The 16,523-nt window shown below is 51.1% G+C and overlaps 1 protein-coding gene across 1 annotated transcript; it reads left to right on the forward strand.

The window, feature by feature from the left end:
* Nucleotides 1-4,041: 4,041 nt before the first annotated feature.
* LOC149520998 (DLA class II histocompatibility antigen, DR-1 beta chain-like) lies at nucleotides 4,042-10,974 on the forward strand. The gene is made up of 6 exons (XM_089774292.1): nucleotides 4,042-4,247; nucleotides 4,376-4,639; nucleotides 6,796-7,065; nucleotides 7,155-7,442; nucleotides 8,945-9,049; nucleotides 9,370-10,974. The coding sequence occupies exons 1-6, from the start codon at nucleotides 4,178-4,180 to the stop codon at nucleotides 9,495-9,497; spliced, it is 1,125 nt and encodes a 374-aa protein (XP_089630418.1). The 5' UTR covers nucleotides 4,042-4,177; the 3' UTR covers nucleotides 9,498-10,974.
* Nucleotides 10,975-16,523: the final 5,549 nt, after the last annotated feature.

Raw genomic sequence — 16,523 nt, forward strand, 5'->3', positions numbered from 1 at the left:
GAAGCATCTTAGGCCTTGTGAGAGCCAGGGATCCCGAGGTCTGGTCCTGAGATCCGTGGCTGTCAGAACTCCAGGGAATTAGCTATGAAGAGGGGCCCAGAACTTCAATGCCTCCTGGACAACATCTAAAGGCAGCGTGGCAGGATGTGACCTAGGGACAGTGAGCAATTGGCATCTCCTAGCCTTGGGAGGTCAGTTTCACTGGGATTCCCAGCTGGCTCAGAGGGAAACCACTAGAGCACTCATAGGGACCATGCTCAGGAGTTAGTGGAGTTGGGCCCCTCTCTGATGGGAGCCCCCCCACCTCCTGGTGGCCGACACTCATGAACTGGAGACGATGCCCCTCTGCCCCATAGCGGAGGGCTGCCCCATTGACTCCAGCAGCTAGGCCACCCTGCCCTGAATTCAGGGGCCTCTGGATTGACTCTGGCCACTTGGCCATACTGTCCTGTGCTGGAGGGCCAGGGGATTGACTATGGCCAATAGGCCATGTTGTCCTGGAAGCAAGGGATGCTGCATTGCTCCTAACCATTACACCACACAGCTCAGAACCCAAGCACCGCTGCTTTGGCTCTTACCTTTGGACCTCAGCATGGTGAGACCCCAGACAGTCAGGTAGACATTAACCCACACTAGCCAAATTTGATTGCTTGGGCAGCACAGCTCTGTCTGCTGGACACTGAGGCAGAGCAGGGGTGTGCGTTTAAACCCAACCTGGTCCTAGAATCTTTCTCCCTCCCCAGCTAGCTCTGAGAGTTGGTTCAGAAGCTGCCTACATCGTTATTGGTCATCATGATGCCTAATGAACTTCCACTCACTTCACCCAATGAAACTCACAATTAGGGAACATGTGGGGGCCCTGCTAGCCGAACACAACTCCTCTCTTTTATGTCCCATTCCAGCGGGGATCAGACTTTTGTGCATAAAACCCCAACGCCCAAACCCCAACTCCTCCTGCAGTTTGAGCATTGAGAGGAAAGAGCGGGAAGGTGAACTTGGGAATAGTTTCAGGGCGGCAAATTCCTTTTCCTAAAATTGGGATTCACACATCGGAACTTGATCCTGTAGGGAATAATTCTGGACACTCAGGGTGCAGGTGAAAACAAGCAGAGGATTTATTGTACACCAGCGCTGGTGGAGTACCACCCAAGGGTTAACCTGGTAAGCACTAGTTAAATCAAAACATACAGTGAATTATATAGGCAACAAATGGACGGAGGGAAGTAATTTGATAGGTCTAGCAGCAAAAACGTAATGAGTACATAAGTCAATAAACTACAAAGGTTACAGAGAATCTCCGCCCATTGCCAATTACACATCTTAATAATACAGGTTGTTGTTCCTAACAAACTAAATAAGCCAACATAAACAAAGGCATGTTGTTGGCCGGAAATATAATGCATCTACTGCAGGGGTGATATTGCCTTGGGTTGGCATGGCCCTTGGGATCCAAGCTTATTTTCTAGGAATAAAGCAGACAGTGAAAATAACTCCCGCGCCGTTTGTCTGGTACCGGCCACTCTGATAAGGCCCTCCTGGAATGTGGTTGCCAGGGTGACTAAGGTCCAGTTAACTGCTTGTGCCGTGTTCCCAGGCCTGTCTCAAATTTGGGATTTGAATGAGAGTTCTCAGCAAGATGCCATGGGCTGCTTCAGTTTACCCCTACAATCCAATGCTGCAAAAAAAAAAAAGATGACTGTTCAACCTTTCAGAGATTAACAAGCTCGCTTCCTTTGTAGCAAAAATGAAACTAGAGATGACTGCTTTTACTTGGTTGAAAGATATTTGAGAATCCGGCAGTTCTTATCATGTGTGTCCAGAATGAGCAAAAACTGAAAAAAACTTCTTGTTGGCATGTTGAAAGCTGCCTTGGTCACAGAGCATGAAAGTTGTGTGCACTAAGGCCTAAGGGGTTTCGCACTTTGGGTGGCAGCTTGGAAGGGTAGGCAGCTGCTGTGAGGCTGTGAAATTTTTTTATTTAGCTGAGCATCTGCACGCATGTCCATTTACAGCTCCCAGTAATGTGGTTCGACATTCTAGTTGTAGAAGGTGAAGACATGGGGGGCGGGGGAAACTCCCTTACCTAGGGCTGTGTCCAGACTCAGGGTTTTTCGGGAAAAGTAGCCTTTTCCCGAAAAAACTTCCCCTGCGTCCCGACTCAAGCCGCGTTCTTTCGAAATTATTTCGAAAGAACGCGGCTTTTCTTTCGATGGCGGTAAACCTCGTTTCACGAGGAAGAACGCCTTCTTTCGAAAGTTCCTCTTTCGAAAGAAGGCGTTCTTCAATGTAAATAGGGCTTCCTCGAAAGAGAGCATCCAGACTCGCTGGGTGCTCTCTTTCGAAAAAGCGGATTGCTCTTTCGAAAGAAGCCTGCAGTCTAGACATAGCCTAGGAGTTCGAGTTTTGCTCCTCCGGTTGCTCTGCTGTGGCATGACCCCACCCCCAAGTCACCTTCACAATATATAATATAAAACAGTTTTGGTTTTAACATGAAATATCCCAGGTTTTTATAAACAGGGGAGGAAATTCTCTTGTAAGGAGTGAAGGCAGCCATGGTGATATTTCAAAAAATAAGGGATTGGTTATTAGCACCCCCTCCCTATGGTATTATCATTAGTTACTATACATTTTAGAGAGGTTGTGTGTCTGTCTCTCTGCCTGTGTGTCCGCCCGTTTGTCTGTGAGTCTGTTTGTTGAAGAACTTCTCCTAAACAGTAAGCACCCGAGCCATGACGTTTGGGATGCAGCTTCCTCTTACGGTAACCTGAAGCAAGATCAAGGTTAGGTTGTGTCACGGCTCACAGTTCGTGCTCAAACTTGGCCCCTTGGTTCCTGGGTAGGATCCCCCTCTCCAGTAAGACAGCCCTTTCTCAGGGAGTCCACTCCTGTGCAGCGACCCTCTCTTGGGGGGCCCATTCTCACCTGCGGGGTCTCCACCTCCGAGATGGTGCCTCTCTGGGCCTTCAGCCACCTGCCTCCACCGTGAGCCCAGAAGGAATAGTGCAGCCCTATTCTCCAGCCCAGAGCGACACTCAGCCAACACCAAACAGGAGGGTCTATTGAGCTTTAAACACCGCAATGGATCTCACAGGCCAATCGGCCTTGGCCCTGTCCCCACACGTCAGTCTCCCCTGCTGCCGGCTGAGTCCTGCCTGCTCTGCCTTCTGCCCCAAACAGTCCCCCAGTCTCCCAGAAGAGCCTCCAATATCCCCAGCCACAGCCTCTCCCCAGTCCATTGTCTTTCCAAAACTCCCCACTTCCTCACAGGTTGTGCCAGGACAATGGGATGTGCCTGGAATGGGATTGGTTTACTGTAGAGGACAAGGGAGGGGTGTGATAGAAGGGACAGTTCTACACAGGATTGACCACGGGGGCGGGGGGAGACTAATCCCAGTCCTGGGCAATGCTGGACAACACCAGGTAAATCTTCTAGGGTATGTCTACACTAGCCCCCTAGTTCGAACTAGGGGGCTAGTGTAGACATACCCCTAGTTATCAAGAATAACAACTCAGCAGGCTTCATCTACATTCCCTAGGGGTGTTTCTTGCTCTGTGGTCCCATCTGCACTGAAGGTCCAGGATTGGGAGGGGAGTGGTGCGAGCCCAATGGGAACATTGGACTGGTGGTGTCCCATGCTGATTGAGTGCGGGCCGGGCCATTTCCCATTGAACTAAGAGCTGTCCCTTGTGACACCGGCCTGCTGGTCCTCTCAGGAGCTGCTGGGACAGATGCCCTGAGCAGCTGGAAAAGCTCCAGTGGCCTTAAGAGCACTTGCCAAGACTTTTTCCAGCCATTTACATTCACCCACCCCTTGTCCCGGCCGATGCTCACAGCTGCGGGTTGGTGCGGTTGCCGACTATCCTGTGGCACTCACAGAAACCTCCACAGAAAATAAACACACGTTGCAATTTGGAGACGGCCGCTGGAGTTGGAAAGAGTTAATTGTATGAGTGAGGAACCAGGCTTCTCGTAAAGTAGACAGCAAGGCGGGGTAAGCAGGGTTGGGTTGTGTTGCTTCCTATTTGCTCAGCGTGTGTCTGGGTTTCCCCTCCTGTGTTTCCTGTCAGAGCAGCAGAGAGCTCTACGCAGAGAATGGTGACCAGGGACTCTGCAGCTTACTGGGTCTTGGTGCCCAACCTCACCTAGTAGAGCTGTTTCTCTGTCCCCTGCAGAGTGATGGCTTCTTGGGAGAAACCCACCTGGGTCTCCTTCTGGTTCCTGTCTCTCTGCTCTGTTTCCTTAGCTGGTAAGTGACCCCTGCCCTCCCTGAGTCGAATCCCCCATCCACGTTTCTCTCCTCCAGAGCTGAGGGAGAAGGTTTTTGTCCCAGATGCCTCGGTCCTGTTCTCATTGCTGTCTCTCTCCTTCCTGCAGGAGTTCGCCGTCTCTCTTGCTTCCAGGTCATCTCCCCTTATGCAGACCATGGCCTGCCCAAGCGGCTGAATGCAATGATCGTGAACGACCTGTTGCTTGCAGTCTATGACAGTGACATCGGCAAGTTGGTGTCTCGTAATGGCTACCGCACGGCCCGTCAGTTCTGGAGTGAGAGCTCAGCGAGGTACATGGCCTGGAACTCCTGGGTGGAAACCGAGTATGAGGGCCTGGTGCAGAAGATGAACGCCAGCTCCCCAAGGGCAGGTGAGTCCCTGAGCCCAGCAATTAAGCTTGGCTTCAGAAGGGGATGGGGACAGCAGAGGGATGTAACCCTTCTGTCACAAGGAGTAAGCAGCGACCACAGCCGGGTATCTAAGGGGTCCTCCCACCCATCCAACACAAAACTGGCTCCAGCCCCCACCCAGTAATATGGGAAATTCACATCCCACCCTTGCGTACCTCTGAGAGGCAACAGAGTTTGAGTCCTGAAAAGAAACTTTTAATAAAAGGAGGGGAATAATGGTTTCCCCTAGCAAAGGCAAGTGAAGACAGATCCAAGTACGTAAAGGAGCCAAACTAAACAAGAGATGCCAGCTAATTGTAATATACTTTGGCTAAGTCTACACTACCCGTTTTCTCGGCAAAAACTAGTCTAATGAGCAGGGCTCGACAAACCGCGGCACAGCGCCGGTGAACGGGGCGAATGGAGAGACCGGCTGAAATCTACTCACCACGGGCGAGTAGAAACAGCGATTTGTCAAGCCCTGCTAATGAGGGCCTCATTTGCATGAGTCATGATCTCATTTGCATATTTTCTGCCCTTCCGTTTTTGCACTGGGGTTCTTGCAGAAAAACAAGCCGTGTGGATGTTTTCTTTCTGTGCAAAATCCCCTTTTCCCGCAAGATCCCTATGCCCCAAAAAAGGAGGCTTACCAATCTTGCGGAAAAAGGGGTTTTTGCGCCAAAAGAAAATGTCCACACGGCTTGTTTTTCTGCAAAAACCCCAGTGCAAAAACGGATGGGCAGAAAATATGCAAATGAGATCGTGACTAATGCATCCCTCATTAGCATATGTTTTGCCAAGAAAACTCGTAGTGTAGACGTAGCCTGGAATACTGGCGGAAGTCAATTTTGTCAACAAAGCCAACAGCAAAGTTTACATTGGCTCTTTGCCGACAATAAAGGGAGGGGGAAAGAAAAAAAAGCCTCTCATAGGAGTAGAAGCGGGTTTTGTTGGTCATCAAAACTAGGCATGTTTTCCTGACAAAAGTCTCATTGCGGTGCGTACATCCTCGCTGTTTGGTCTTCCAGATGTGGTTTTGGACAGCAAAGGTCTGTCTGGACAAGGACAAGAGGTCTGAAAGTTGGAACCCAGATAAGCAAGGGTCTTTCTGCTAACGAAGCCCTTTCCTGTGTAACAGAGTCAACACAGTTCCGCGTTCACAGTCCCACAATAATTACAAACATCAGCAACTGTATTTTAGTTGCCCCTGCATGTTATACAATCGTAGCTGGTGTTGGGTCCCAAATGGAATTGATTACAATGAGCAAAACATGGCTCTATCTGCTGAGTATCTAGCAAATCTAAGCAAACAGGAGAAAACTGTGTTTACATAGCTCCACCTCTGGCCCTTTCCACCTTACAGCTCATTGCCAGGGAAGAATTTACATCGGGGTGGGCAATAATTTTTGAAAGGGGGTGTCACGGCGTGTCGGGGTTCCCCCGATTCCTACACCCCTGTAATGGCACAGACAGACTCCACCAGCCAGTAGAATAGAGGGAGTTTATTGCTTCTCCAGGTTACAGCACAGCACGGATGTCATCTGGTTACAGGGCTGGCCTAGGATGCCTCAGTCCCCCTTGAGATGGGGGAGACTGGGCCCCTCAATCCCAACCCCTTGCTTAGGCTGCTTCCTCCATGCTACCAGCCAGAAACTAAAAAAATCTCCTCCAGCCCTGCCCCCCAGCCAGGGGTTAGTCTCCGCCCCCCTCCCTTTGTCTGACTCCCTGGGAGGCAACTGGTCAGACAGGTTGGGAGCCCCTTGCCTAGTGACTCATCTGCTGTCCTGCTGGGCCGTGCTACAAACAGCCGCCAGTGGAGGTCACCCAGAACCCACTGCCCAGCACAGCCACCAGCACTACATCATAGGAGGCCACTTCAAAAATTTTCCAAGGGGCGGTGGGCTGCCCTGGAAGGGGCGTGGCCTAGTGCGAAAGAGGGTGGGGCCTTTAAATAGAAAGGGCTCGCGTCTCCTGGCCCCCCTAATGAGTTGCCTGATGCTTCCTGGTTAGACTGAGGGACAGAGCTGGAAGCCAGGACTCATGGAAACTACATGGAAGAACTTTGGCCTGTCTCTGCCCCGTTGTGGTAGCTTCATACTCAGCTGCTCCGTTGCTCACTAGGCCCCTCTGCCCGCAGAGCCCTACTACATGCAGGTCCTGAAGACCTGTGAGCTGGACGATGACACGGATGCCGTCCGAGCCGTCACCCGATACTCCCTCAATGGGGAGGACGTGGTGTGGTACGATGCCGAACAGAACCGTTGGTTCACGGTGCACCCGGCCGCCTCGCATGTGGCAGAGCTCTGGAACCGTGAAGCGAAGACGTTTGGTGAGTTGAAAGTCCACACGGAGCAGCACTGCAGGTTCGTGATGAAGATCACTGAGGCTTTCATCACTGAGAAGACAGGTGAGGGCTCTGCTGGTGCCCCTCAGTCCCAACCTGCAGCCCCTGCTCTCCCAGTCCCTGTGACTAATGATTCTTTCTCTCCCCCCCAGCCCAGCCCACAGCCCGTGTGGCCCTTGTCCCAGGGACCCAGGCCCGGCCAGGCCGCCTCGTCTGCCATGTGACGGGATTCTATCCCCGTGACATCGAGGTGACCTGGGAGCGGGGGGGCCAGGTGGCCCAGGGGGAGCAGCTGACCAGAGGCATCCGGCCCAATGGGGACACCACCTTTCAGATCCAGGTGTCCATCGAGCTGGGGAAGGAGGGGACTGGTCCCCCAGAGCACGTGTGCGTGGTGAGACACAGCAGCCTGGGCAACACCACCCTGAGGGTCTCTTGGGGTGAGTACCAATGTTCCCCATAAGTAGTGCTCAGGAGAAATTCAAATGCTGTCCAGCTGACTAGCAGAGCGCCCGCATGTAGGTTTTCTGTGTCTGTTATTGCACATACAAATATTCCGCACGTAAACGGAAACGATTAAAAAAATTGTGAGTTCTGGGGAGTGGGGGAGGGGGAACAGTGGGGAGAGGGTGGGAATGGGGCTGTCATGGCTCACAGGTCGTGCCCACACTTGGCCCCTCGGCTCCTGGGCAGACCCCCCCCCTCCAGTGTGGCAGACCCTTCTCGGGGACCCCTCCCCTCCAGTGGCAGTGAGACAGCCCTTTCTCAGGGAGTCCACTCCAGTGCGGCGACCCTCTCTTGGGGGGCCCCCTCTCACCTGGGGGTCTGCCCCTCCACCTCCAGGTCGGTGCCCCTCAGGGCCTTCAGCCGCCTGCCTCCACCGTGAGCCCCTTGGGGGTCTACTCTCTCTCGACACCTGGGGCCTCCACCCCCAGGAGGTCTAGTGCCACCTTGTTCTCTAGACCAAAGAAACTATCAGCCAACACAAAACAGAAGGGTTTTTTCAGCTTTGAACACAGCAACGGGTCTCTCAGGCCAGTATCCCTGGGTCCTCAGCCCCACGTCAGCTTTCCCCTGCAGCCAGCTGAGCCCTGCGTGCTCTGCCCTCAGTCCCCAAAAACAACCACCCCCAGGCTCTGAGCAGAGCCTCCAATACCCCCAGCAACAGCCTGCCCCCTGTCCATTGTCTTCTCCCCAGATAAGAGGGTCACCTGGGCCCCTCTTCTCTTCCGCCCAATGTTCTCCACTCGCTGGGGTCAGCTGGGTTGGTTCCCAGGGTCCCTCTCTGCAGCCCATTGTCTGTCATCTGTCCAGAACTGGCTGTATCCTCCAATCAGGGTCGGGGTCACCAGGGTCCCAGACACCATGGCTCCAACTCTGGGCTGTTCTCTGAAACAAGACTCCCCCCTCCTTTGTCACATTCAACCATTAACTGCTGGGCACTGAGCGCCCCCTCCTGCATATAACTCCCCCCTTTGAACCTCCAAAACTCTCCACTTCCTCACAGGGGCATCTCAGGGAAATGGTTTTGGGGGGCATCAGAGGACAGGCAGATAAAGAGGAGTACTGGGGAGAGGCAGATAGAGACCATTTTGGAGAGGCTTAAAGGGACGGGGCAGGCAGAGTCTCACAGTCGGAGGTGAGAAGGAGGGTTTTTGGGGGCAGTTCACACATAGGAAGGGTGATGCATAGAAGGGGTTGTGGGGAGAACACAGAGGAGGGGAAATGAAAGGTGGGATCTGGGGGGCTACAAACAGGGAGGGGGAGACAAAGAAGGGGACGTCTAGCAGCAGGGGTTGAGTGGCTGAGACTTCAACTGGGGGATGGAGGCACAGGCGTAGAGTTGTCAGTCTGGTAGTGCAGGGGGGACAGGTCCGAGGGAGGCGGAAGGCAAAAGGGTTTTGCGGGACCCACAGCTCAGTCTGTTTTGGGACATTTCCAGATTCCCAGCCTCCAGGCCTGGCTGGTGTCCCATGGATCGTGGCTGGCTGCATCCTCGCTGTCCTGGGAGTCGGAGCCCTGGGATTGCTCCTGTGGAAGAGGCCAGGTGAGTGATGCTCCCAGGAGCACAGCGCCCCCTAGAGACCTACTTGGGTCAGCAGTAAGAGGCAGGGGAGAGCGCCCCCTGCTGAGTCCCCCTCTCCCAGCCAAGTATCCGCCAGCCTGGCCCTGCTTAGCCTGGGATCCCGGGGGCTCCATGGTGGGGCTTGGAGGGATATAGGGGTTGTTCTTGTTAGAAGCCACCCTGATTTATGATCCCCATTGCCAACCCCCACCACAAAAACACTGTTGCTGTGGAAAGCTGGGGCAAGCCTCAGGTTGCACAGTCCCCAGATGAGCCCACTCTTGCTTGTTTTTCCCCTCTAGCGGGCCAGAAAGGGCCGTATCACCTAGCACAGATGCAGCCAGGGACCCTCAACTCTGCTCCAGCCACGGCTCAGCCAGAAGGACGCACCTCATGCACAATAATTACTCTCCCAGATGGAACCGAGTGACCAGACATGGAGCCAGATGGGCCAGGGCCGTCAGCTTGGACTGGAGTCCTGTGGATCCACCCTGGCAAGGAAAAATCCTGGGGGAAGGGTGTCATGGATAAAATCAAAATCCCTGAGGTACAGAGTGAGAGGTACCTGTGCTGAACCTCCATTCTGGTCTCTTCATCATTCTCCAATCACGCAGGTGCTTATATTACTCATGAGAACGTAAGAGTGGCCAGACTGGGTCAGACCAAACGTACTTCTAGCCCCATGTCCTGTCTGCCCACAGTGGCCAATGCTAAGTACCCTCAAAGGAGGGAATACAACAGGAAATCCTCATGCGATCCCTCCCCTCTCACCCACCTCCAGAGAAACAGAGGCTAGGGACACCGTTCCTACCCATCCTGGCTAGTAGCTATTGATGGACCCAACCTCCAGGAATCTATCTAGCTCTTTTTTTAACCCTGTTAAAGTCCTGGTCTTCACAACATCCTGTGGCAACGAGTTCCACAAGTTGGCTGTTCACTGAGTGAAGAAAACCTTCCTTCCATTTATTTGAAACCTGCTATCTATTAAGGATACTTCTTTCCAGTCTCTGTCCCCACACAGACATCATCTCAGTTTTTCTCTGTATGGGAATTGGTGGCACTTTTTGATGCTTGACCCACTGATACAGTTTGCACCTTCACGATTTTGGGGAAACTGCCCCCCACCCGCCTGAATTAGCTCTTGAGGTGAAATCCGTCAGCATGGAGTAAACTCTGGTCTGGCTGCTACCATATCTGAACCTGAGGATCAGTGGCGGAGCTAAGAGTGTATCATTCTTTGGTTAGCTGGTTCTGGAAATTGTTTAGGAGATGTATACCCCCTCCCTGAACTATGTCCTGAAGCCTGGATTTACTGAACATTTCAACTATTCAGTTAGCTAAAGTCTTCTCTCTGGTGTTAACTCGTTAGACCTAATCTTAATGGTCACAGCTGTAAGGGTTAAAATGATAGAGAGTGGGTCCTAGAGAGTCTTTAGGAATGCTAGGGAAGCAGGAAGTGATTTGACCCGAGGCCAGGGGAACCAATGGAAACAGAGTATGGACTTTTGAATTAGAAGCAGTGACCTTCCTGTTCCTGCCATGTGGCCTGAGCAGAGCCCCTGGAAGGACTTGTGAGGAGCCAGGGAGCCAGTCAGGGAGAATCCAGTGATATCTCTGCATAGGGAAGGACTAAGTCTGGAAACTACAGTGATGTGAGTAGAACAGGGAATGTTTAGTCAGATGTGATTAGGTTGTTTTCTTTATTTTGGGATTGGTTGGACTTTTCTGTGCTGAGCACATGTATCTTCCCCCTTACACTGTAGCTTTCCAAACTGAATTCCAGGGAAGCAATTCCCTGTATTTCTAATCCTTGTTTTTTTAAGTTGCTCTGTAAAACCTTGCAACCAAGCAATGCCACACACAGTGTGTGTCTTTTTTTGTAAATAAAAATCACCCTTTTCACACCATGCTCTGATTCCCGTGTCCTAGAATGTGGGAGTTTCTGTGTGCACATGCGTAAGACCGCACAGCTGAGCTGCAAAGAGAAATGACATGTAACCCCCTTTTTCCTCCTCGGATTACTTGGGAGCAGGTCACACTCACAGGTGTGCCTGGATGCCTGATGGTCTTAACATAAAAGGAGATCCTGAGCACCCCAGATGATGTTTAGTTGGGGAAAACCCTATCCATCCCCTTGCTGCAGTCCCTTGCTCATCAAGAATATACAGTGGCAGTGCCTCCACCTGTCTGGCCCTGTACACACTTACTGGTGTGCCTTGGGAACCTCCAGGAATAAACTTATTCCAGCAATAATCTGGGTCTAACTTCAGAACAGCAATTACATATCTTAAATAACGTACATCTAACAGATTACAGTAGAATGACCAACCTTTACTTAACAACTTAAACAGGCTTTAACAGATTAACAGGGAATAACATTAACAAAGTACCCAGAAATAATAGGAAATTTATCTATCTGGCATTTGCACTGGCACCATTTATCCCACTCCAGAGTGTGCCCTCCTCAGGACTCACAGTACTATACACGTGCTTACATGGGTGCGCTTGAAGATTTTTGCAGCTGGATTCTAGTCTCCTTCTGTGTGCTGGGTGCAGAGTAGCTTCTAGCCACAGGTACAGCCGAAGGGTAATCGGAAGCAGCCTGCTAGATTCCAGTCCCAAAGGCTCTCAATCCAAGTCTGTAGCTGCAACCTAACAGCTCCTGGACCGTATACAACTCCTTCATAGCAGCCTGGCTCCTTTTTTTCCCAAAAACAAAGGGAAGAGTCCACAGACTGCTGAGCCACCCTCCACACACATGGAGAGACCCAGACCCCAAACAAAGAAACACTTCCTTCCTGGTTTCCTCAAGGGCTCATGGGAATTGTAGTCTTTGGGGCTAGATTGCAGGACACAAGATCTTCCCAGAGAATAAACAGAGGCACATCTAGTAAGGGGACTACATACAGTTTTCATGTTCACTTCAGAAGGAGGAGCTTAGGGGGGGTAGCTGAGTTATTCTGTTAGGGTAAATCTACACTTGCCCCCTAGTCCAAACTAGGGAGGCAAATGAAGCATACTAAAGTTGCTAATGAAGCGCAGGATTTAACTATCCCGTACTTCATTAACATATTTGCAGCCAGTCACCATTTTAAAATGCCAGTCGCCCAATTTAACTTGCCACGTGTAGACACGGTAGTCTGATCCAAAACCCTTCCCTCGAATAGAAATTGGAAAGGGTACAGAGAAGAGCGACAAGAATGATTAAAGGTTTAGAGAACATGACCTATGAAGCCAGGCTTCATGAACTGGGCTTGTTTAGTTTGGAAAAAAGAAGATTAAGGGGGGACATGATAGCAGTTTTCAAATATCTAAAAGGGTGTCACAAGGAGGAAGGAGAAAATTTGTTCCTCTTGGTTTCTGAGGACAGGACAAGGAGTAATGGGCTTAAAGTGCAGCAGGGGAGGTTTAGATTGGACATTAGGAAAAAATTCCTGCCTGTCAGGGTGGTCAAATATTGGAATAAATTGCCAAGGGAGGTGGTGGAATCTCTCTCTCTCTGGAGATATTTAAGAACAGGTTAGATAGACATCTGTCAGGGATGGTGTAGATGGAGCTTGGTCCTGCCTTGAGGGCAGGGGGCTGGACTCGATGACCTCTCGAGGTCCCTTCCAGTCCTATGATTCTATGATTCTAACCCTGGATTTAGCAGGCCAATGCTCAAACCACCAAGCTAACCCTCACTTCCCAAGCTCATTGACTGTACACAGATTAAGATGGAGTCATTAAAGGGAGATTGACTGCTCGATATCAGAAAAATCCATCCCTTGATCCCGAAAACTCTGAAATCAGATGTGTGTCTAGATACAGAGAAAACTTTTGATTGGGTCGAGTGGCCTTATCTAATCGCTGTCCTAAAAAAATCAGATTATGTGCATTTTTGAAAGTCATTAATTGGTCCAATGTATTATACAAGTCTCCATGCACTTTATGATCAGCTAACAGAATAATTTCTCCCACTTTTCAACTAGAAAGGAGCTGTCACCTCTCATATATACTTTTAATCTCACTCTTGAACCTCGGAGAATGCGCACACATCAGCACTCAGCTATTGACGACTCCTAGACAAATTGGAGGACTGGGCGAAAAGAAATCTGAGGAGGTTCAACAAGGACAAGGGCAGAATCCTGCCCTTGGGACAGAAAAATCCCAAGCATTGTGACAGGCTGGGGAGCGACGGGCTAAGTAGCCATTCTGCAGAAGAAGACCTGGGGATTACACTGGATGGGAAGCTGGAGATGAGTCAACAGGGCGCCCTTGTAGCCAAGAAGGCGAATGGCATATTGGGGGGCATTAGGAGGAGCATTGCCAGCAAATCTAGGGAAGTGATTGTTCCCCTTTATTCAGCACTGGGGAAGCCACATCTGGAGTATTGCGTCCAATTCTGGGCTCCCTGTTACAGAAAGAATGTAGACACATTGGAAAGAGTACAGCGGAGGGCGACCAAAATGATTCGGGAGGTGGAGCACATGAGCTACTAGGAGAAGCTGAGGGATTTGGGCTTGTTCAGTCTGCAGAAGTGAAGCTCAAGGGGGGATTTGAGAGCAGCCTGCAACTTCCTGAAGGGGGTTTCCAAGGAGGCTGGCGAGAGGATGTTCTCAGTGGGGGCAGATGGCAGAACGAGGAGCAATGGGCTCATGTTGCAGTGGGGAAGGTCTAGGGTGGGTATTAGGAAAAACGATTTCCCTAGGCGGGTGGGGAAGCGCTGGGCTGGGTTCCCGAGGGAGGGGGTGGAATCTCCATCCCTAGAGGTGTTGAAGTCCCGGCTTGACCAAGCCCTGGCTGGGATGATTGAGTTGGTTTGGTCCTGCCTTGGGCAGGGGGCTGGTCTTGATGACTCCTGAGGTCTCCTCCAGCCCATGGATTCTATGCCCCTATTATTCTATGACTCAGCGGTCTGGGTCTGAGCCCATGTGACCCACACCCTGCCACCTGGCAACAAGGACATGACTGAGCGTTTCTTGTGAGGCTCATGTTTGCATGGACCACCATAGACATCATGGATGATCTAGACGGTGCATCATCCTGCCGCGGGAGGTGGGGACGGAACTGGGTGGCCTCTCGAGATCCCTTCTCTTTCAAGTGTTCTAGGATTCTATGACTTCCAGCCTGCTGGAAATATGAATTAGGCCCCCTCCTGCACTTGTTTCTCACCAGCGTGTGAGAAGAGGCCAGAAAAGTCCCTGACGACAGCAGAAACTGTCCTGTCCCTGAAAGCTCAGCAAGGAAGCTGGAAGACGGTTCTCACGGGGTGGGAAGAGCTCACACAAAAGCCACAGGCCACAAAGGGGATGGGAACGGTGAGTCCAGGAGCTCCCCAGATCCTTACCCCTTACATCAGCAATTCCACCGAGTCCTGCCGTGACCTCCTGCGGCGCCGGATGCAGAGGTAGTCAGGACAGGGACTCCATTGTAGTGAGACGAGAGCCTGAAACATAAGCCCAGGCTGGGTGTGAGGCTGGAGGCCTAGACAGCAGTGGCCAAGACCTTCCTAACAGAAAGCAGAGTGAAGCTGAGTGAGAGAGGCAGGCCCTGCTCACACAAGTTGGCAAGAAGAGGGCTGATATTACAGAAATACTCGGCCCATTGAGGTGCTAGGTCATAGAACCATAGAGCTGGAAGAGACCTCAGAAGGTCATCAAGTCCTGCCCCCTGCCCAAGGCAGGACCAATCCCAACTAAATCAACCCGGCCAGGGCTTGGTCAAGCCGAGACTTAAACACCTCTAGGGATGGAGATTCCACCCCCTCCTCAGGGAACCCATCCCAGCGCTTCCCCACCCGCCTAGTGAAATAGTGTAATGGGCCATAGAGAGGTCCTCCAGGAAGCTAGAGAGGTCCTGAAGTAACCCACCAATCAGGAGATGGGGAGGACTATAAGGGTACGTCTAGACTACAGGCTTTTGTCGACAGAAGTTTTGTCGACAGATACTGTCGACAAAGCTTCTGTCGACCAAGAGCGTCTAGGCTACATCCAGTTCTGTCGACAAAGCAAGCCGCTTTGTCGACATGGCAGTGTAGACGCAAAGGACAGTTTAGATGCAATAACGTCTTCTGTCGACAGAACTCTATCAACAAAAGCCGTTATGCCGCGTAAAATGAGGTTTACCAGCGTTGACAAAACTGCCGAGTTCTGGCAACGTTATGTCGAGAGAACTCAGCGGTAGTGTAGACGCAGGTTTAGTTTTGTCGACAAAAGTCCACTTTTGTCAACAAAACCCTGTAGTCTAGACGCACCCTTAAGAGAAGCTGCAGCATCAGAGGCAACTGAGTTGCAGCCCAGACCTGAAGGAAGAAGGTTAGAAGGGGGGGGCTGGCAGATCCAGGGACAGCTCAGAGCGGGGAGCTGTTGAGGACACTGTCTCCAGGAGGGGAAGGCCTGGAGACACCGCTCTCCTACCGAGCAGAGAATGAGACAGAGGGGAAACTGACAGAGGCTGGGCTCAGATAGACACTCTACAGAGGGTACCAGGATGGACCCTTGTTAGAGGTCTACCACTCGGTACCAACACACAGCTCGGTACAACACCCTCCCCCCCTACACATAATATTTCAGCTCTTCCGTCCTGAATCATAGGCTGATTTATATTAACTTAGCGCAGGTGGAACCTCTCTAGTTGGACATCCTCGGGACCTGACCGGTTCCGAACCAGAAAATATTCTGGACTGCAGGAGGTCAACATGGTCTAGAAGCTTGACCAACACTTCCACGACCTACTGGGCTCTTAGCAGACATTGAGGGGTAAATTGGAGCTACACACAGCACACACCTCTGGGCGCCAGGCCTGGTGGCTATAAACAAACTTTACGGGGCTGCAGGAAACTTGGCCACATCCATGACACGTGGACATCTGAGTAACTAAAATAATTCCAGACGACGGATGTTTCCGGAGCAGAAAGTGCTGGACTAGAGAAGTTCAACCTGTATTATACCCATTCTTGTATTCATTATATTTAGAAGTGTCAGGGGGTAGCCAAGTTAGTCTGTACCCTAAACTTAAAAAACAGCAATGGTTTGGTAGCATTTTTTAGACCAACAAAACATGGAGATGATATTGTGAGCTTTCGTGGGCACAGCCCACTTCCTCAGATGACTGGAGTTTAGGATGTGCAGACCCAAAATAAAATGGGGAAAAGGGAGAGGGAGGAAGGAAAAAAATGCTCTAGTAGATGTTATGTTAAAGGTATTAATTGCATATAGCTGGAATGCAAGAAATCTACAGATCTGAATCCGATACGATATGGAGAAAGTGACTAAGGAAAACTTATTTATTTGTTCCCAGAACCTAAGAACGAAGGGTCACCCAAAGAAATGAATAGCTTGCAGGTTTAAAAGCCAACACAAGGAAGTTTTGGATCATGCATTGTACACTCAACCTGTGGAACTCCTTGCCAGAGGATGTTGTGAAGACCAGGACTTTAGCAGGGTTAAAAAAAAAGAACTAAATAAATTCCTGG

The sequence above is a fragment of the Pelodiscus sinensis genome, chromosome 30 (assembly GCF_052426305.1).
Source record: "Pelodiscus sinensis isolate ZL-2025 chromosome 30, ASM5242630v1, whole genome shotgun sequence".
Lineage (NCBI taxonomy): Eukaryota > Metazoa > Chordata > Testudines > Trionychidae > Pelodiscus > Pelodiscus sinensis.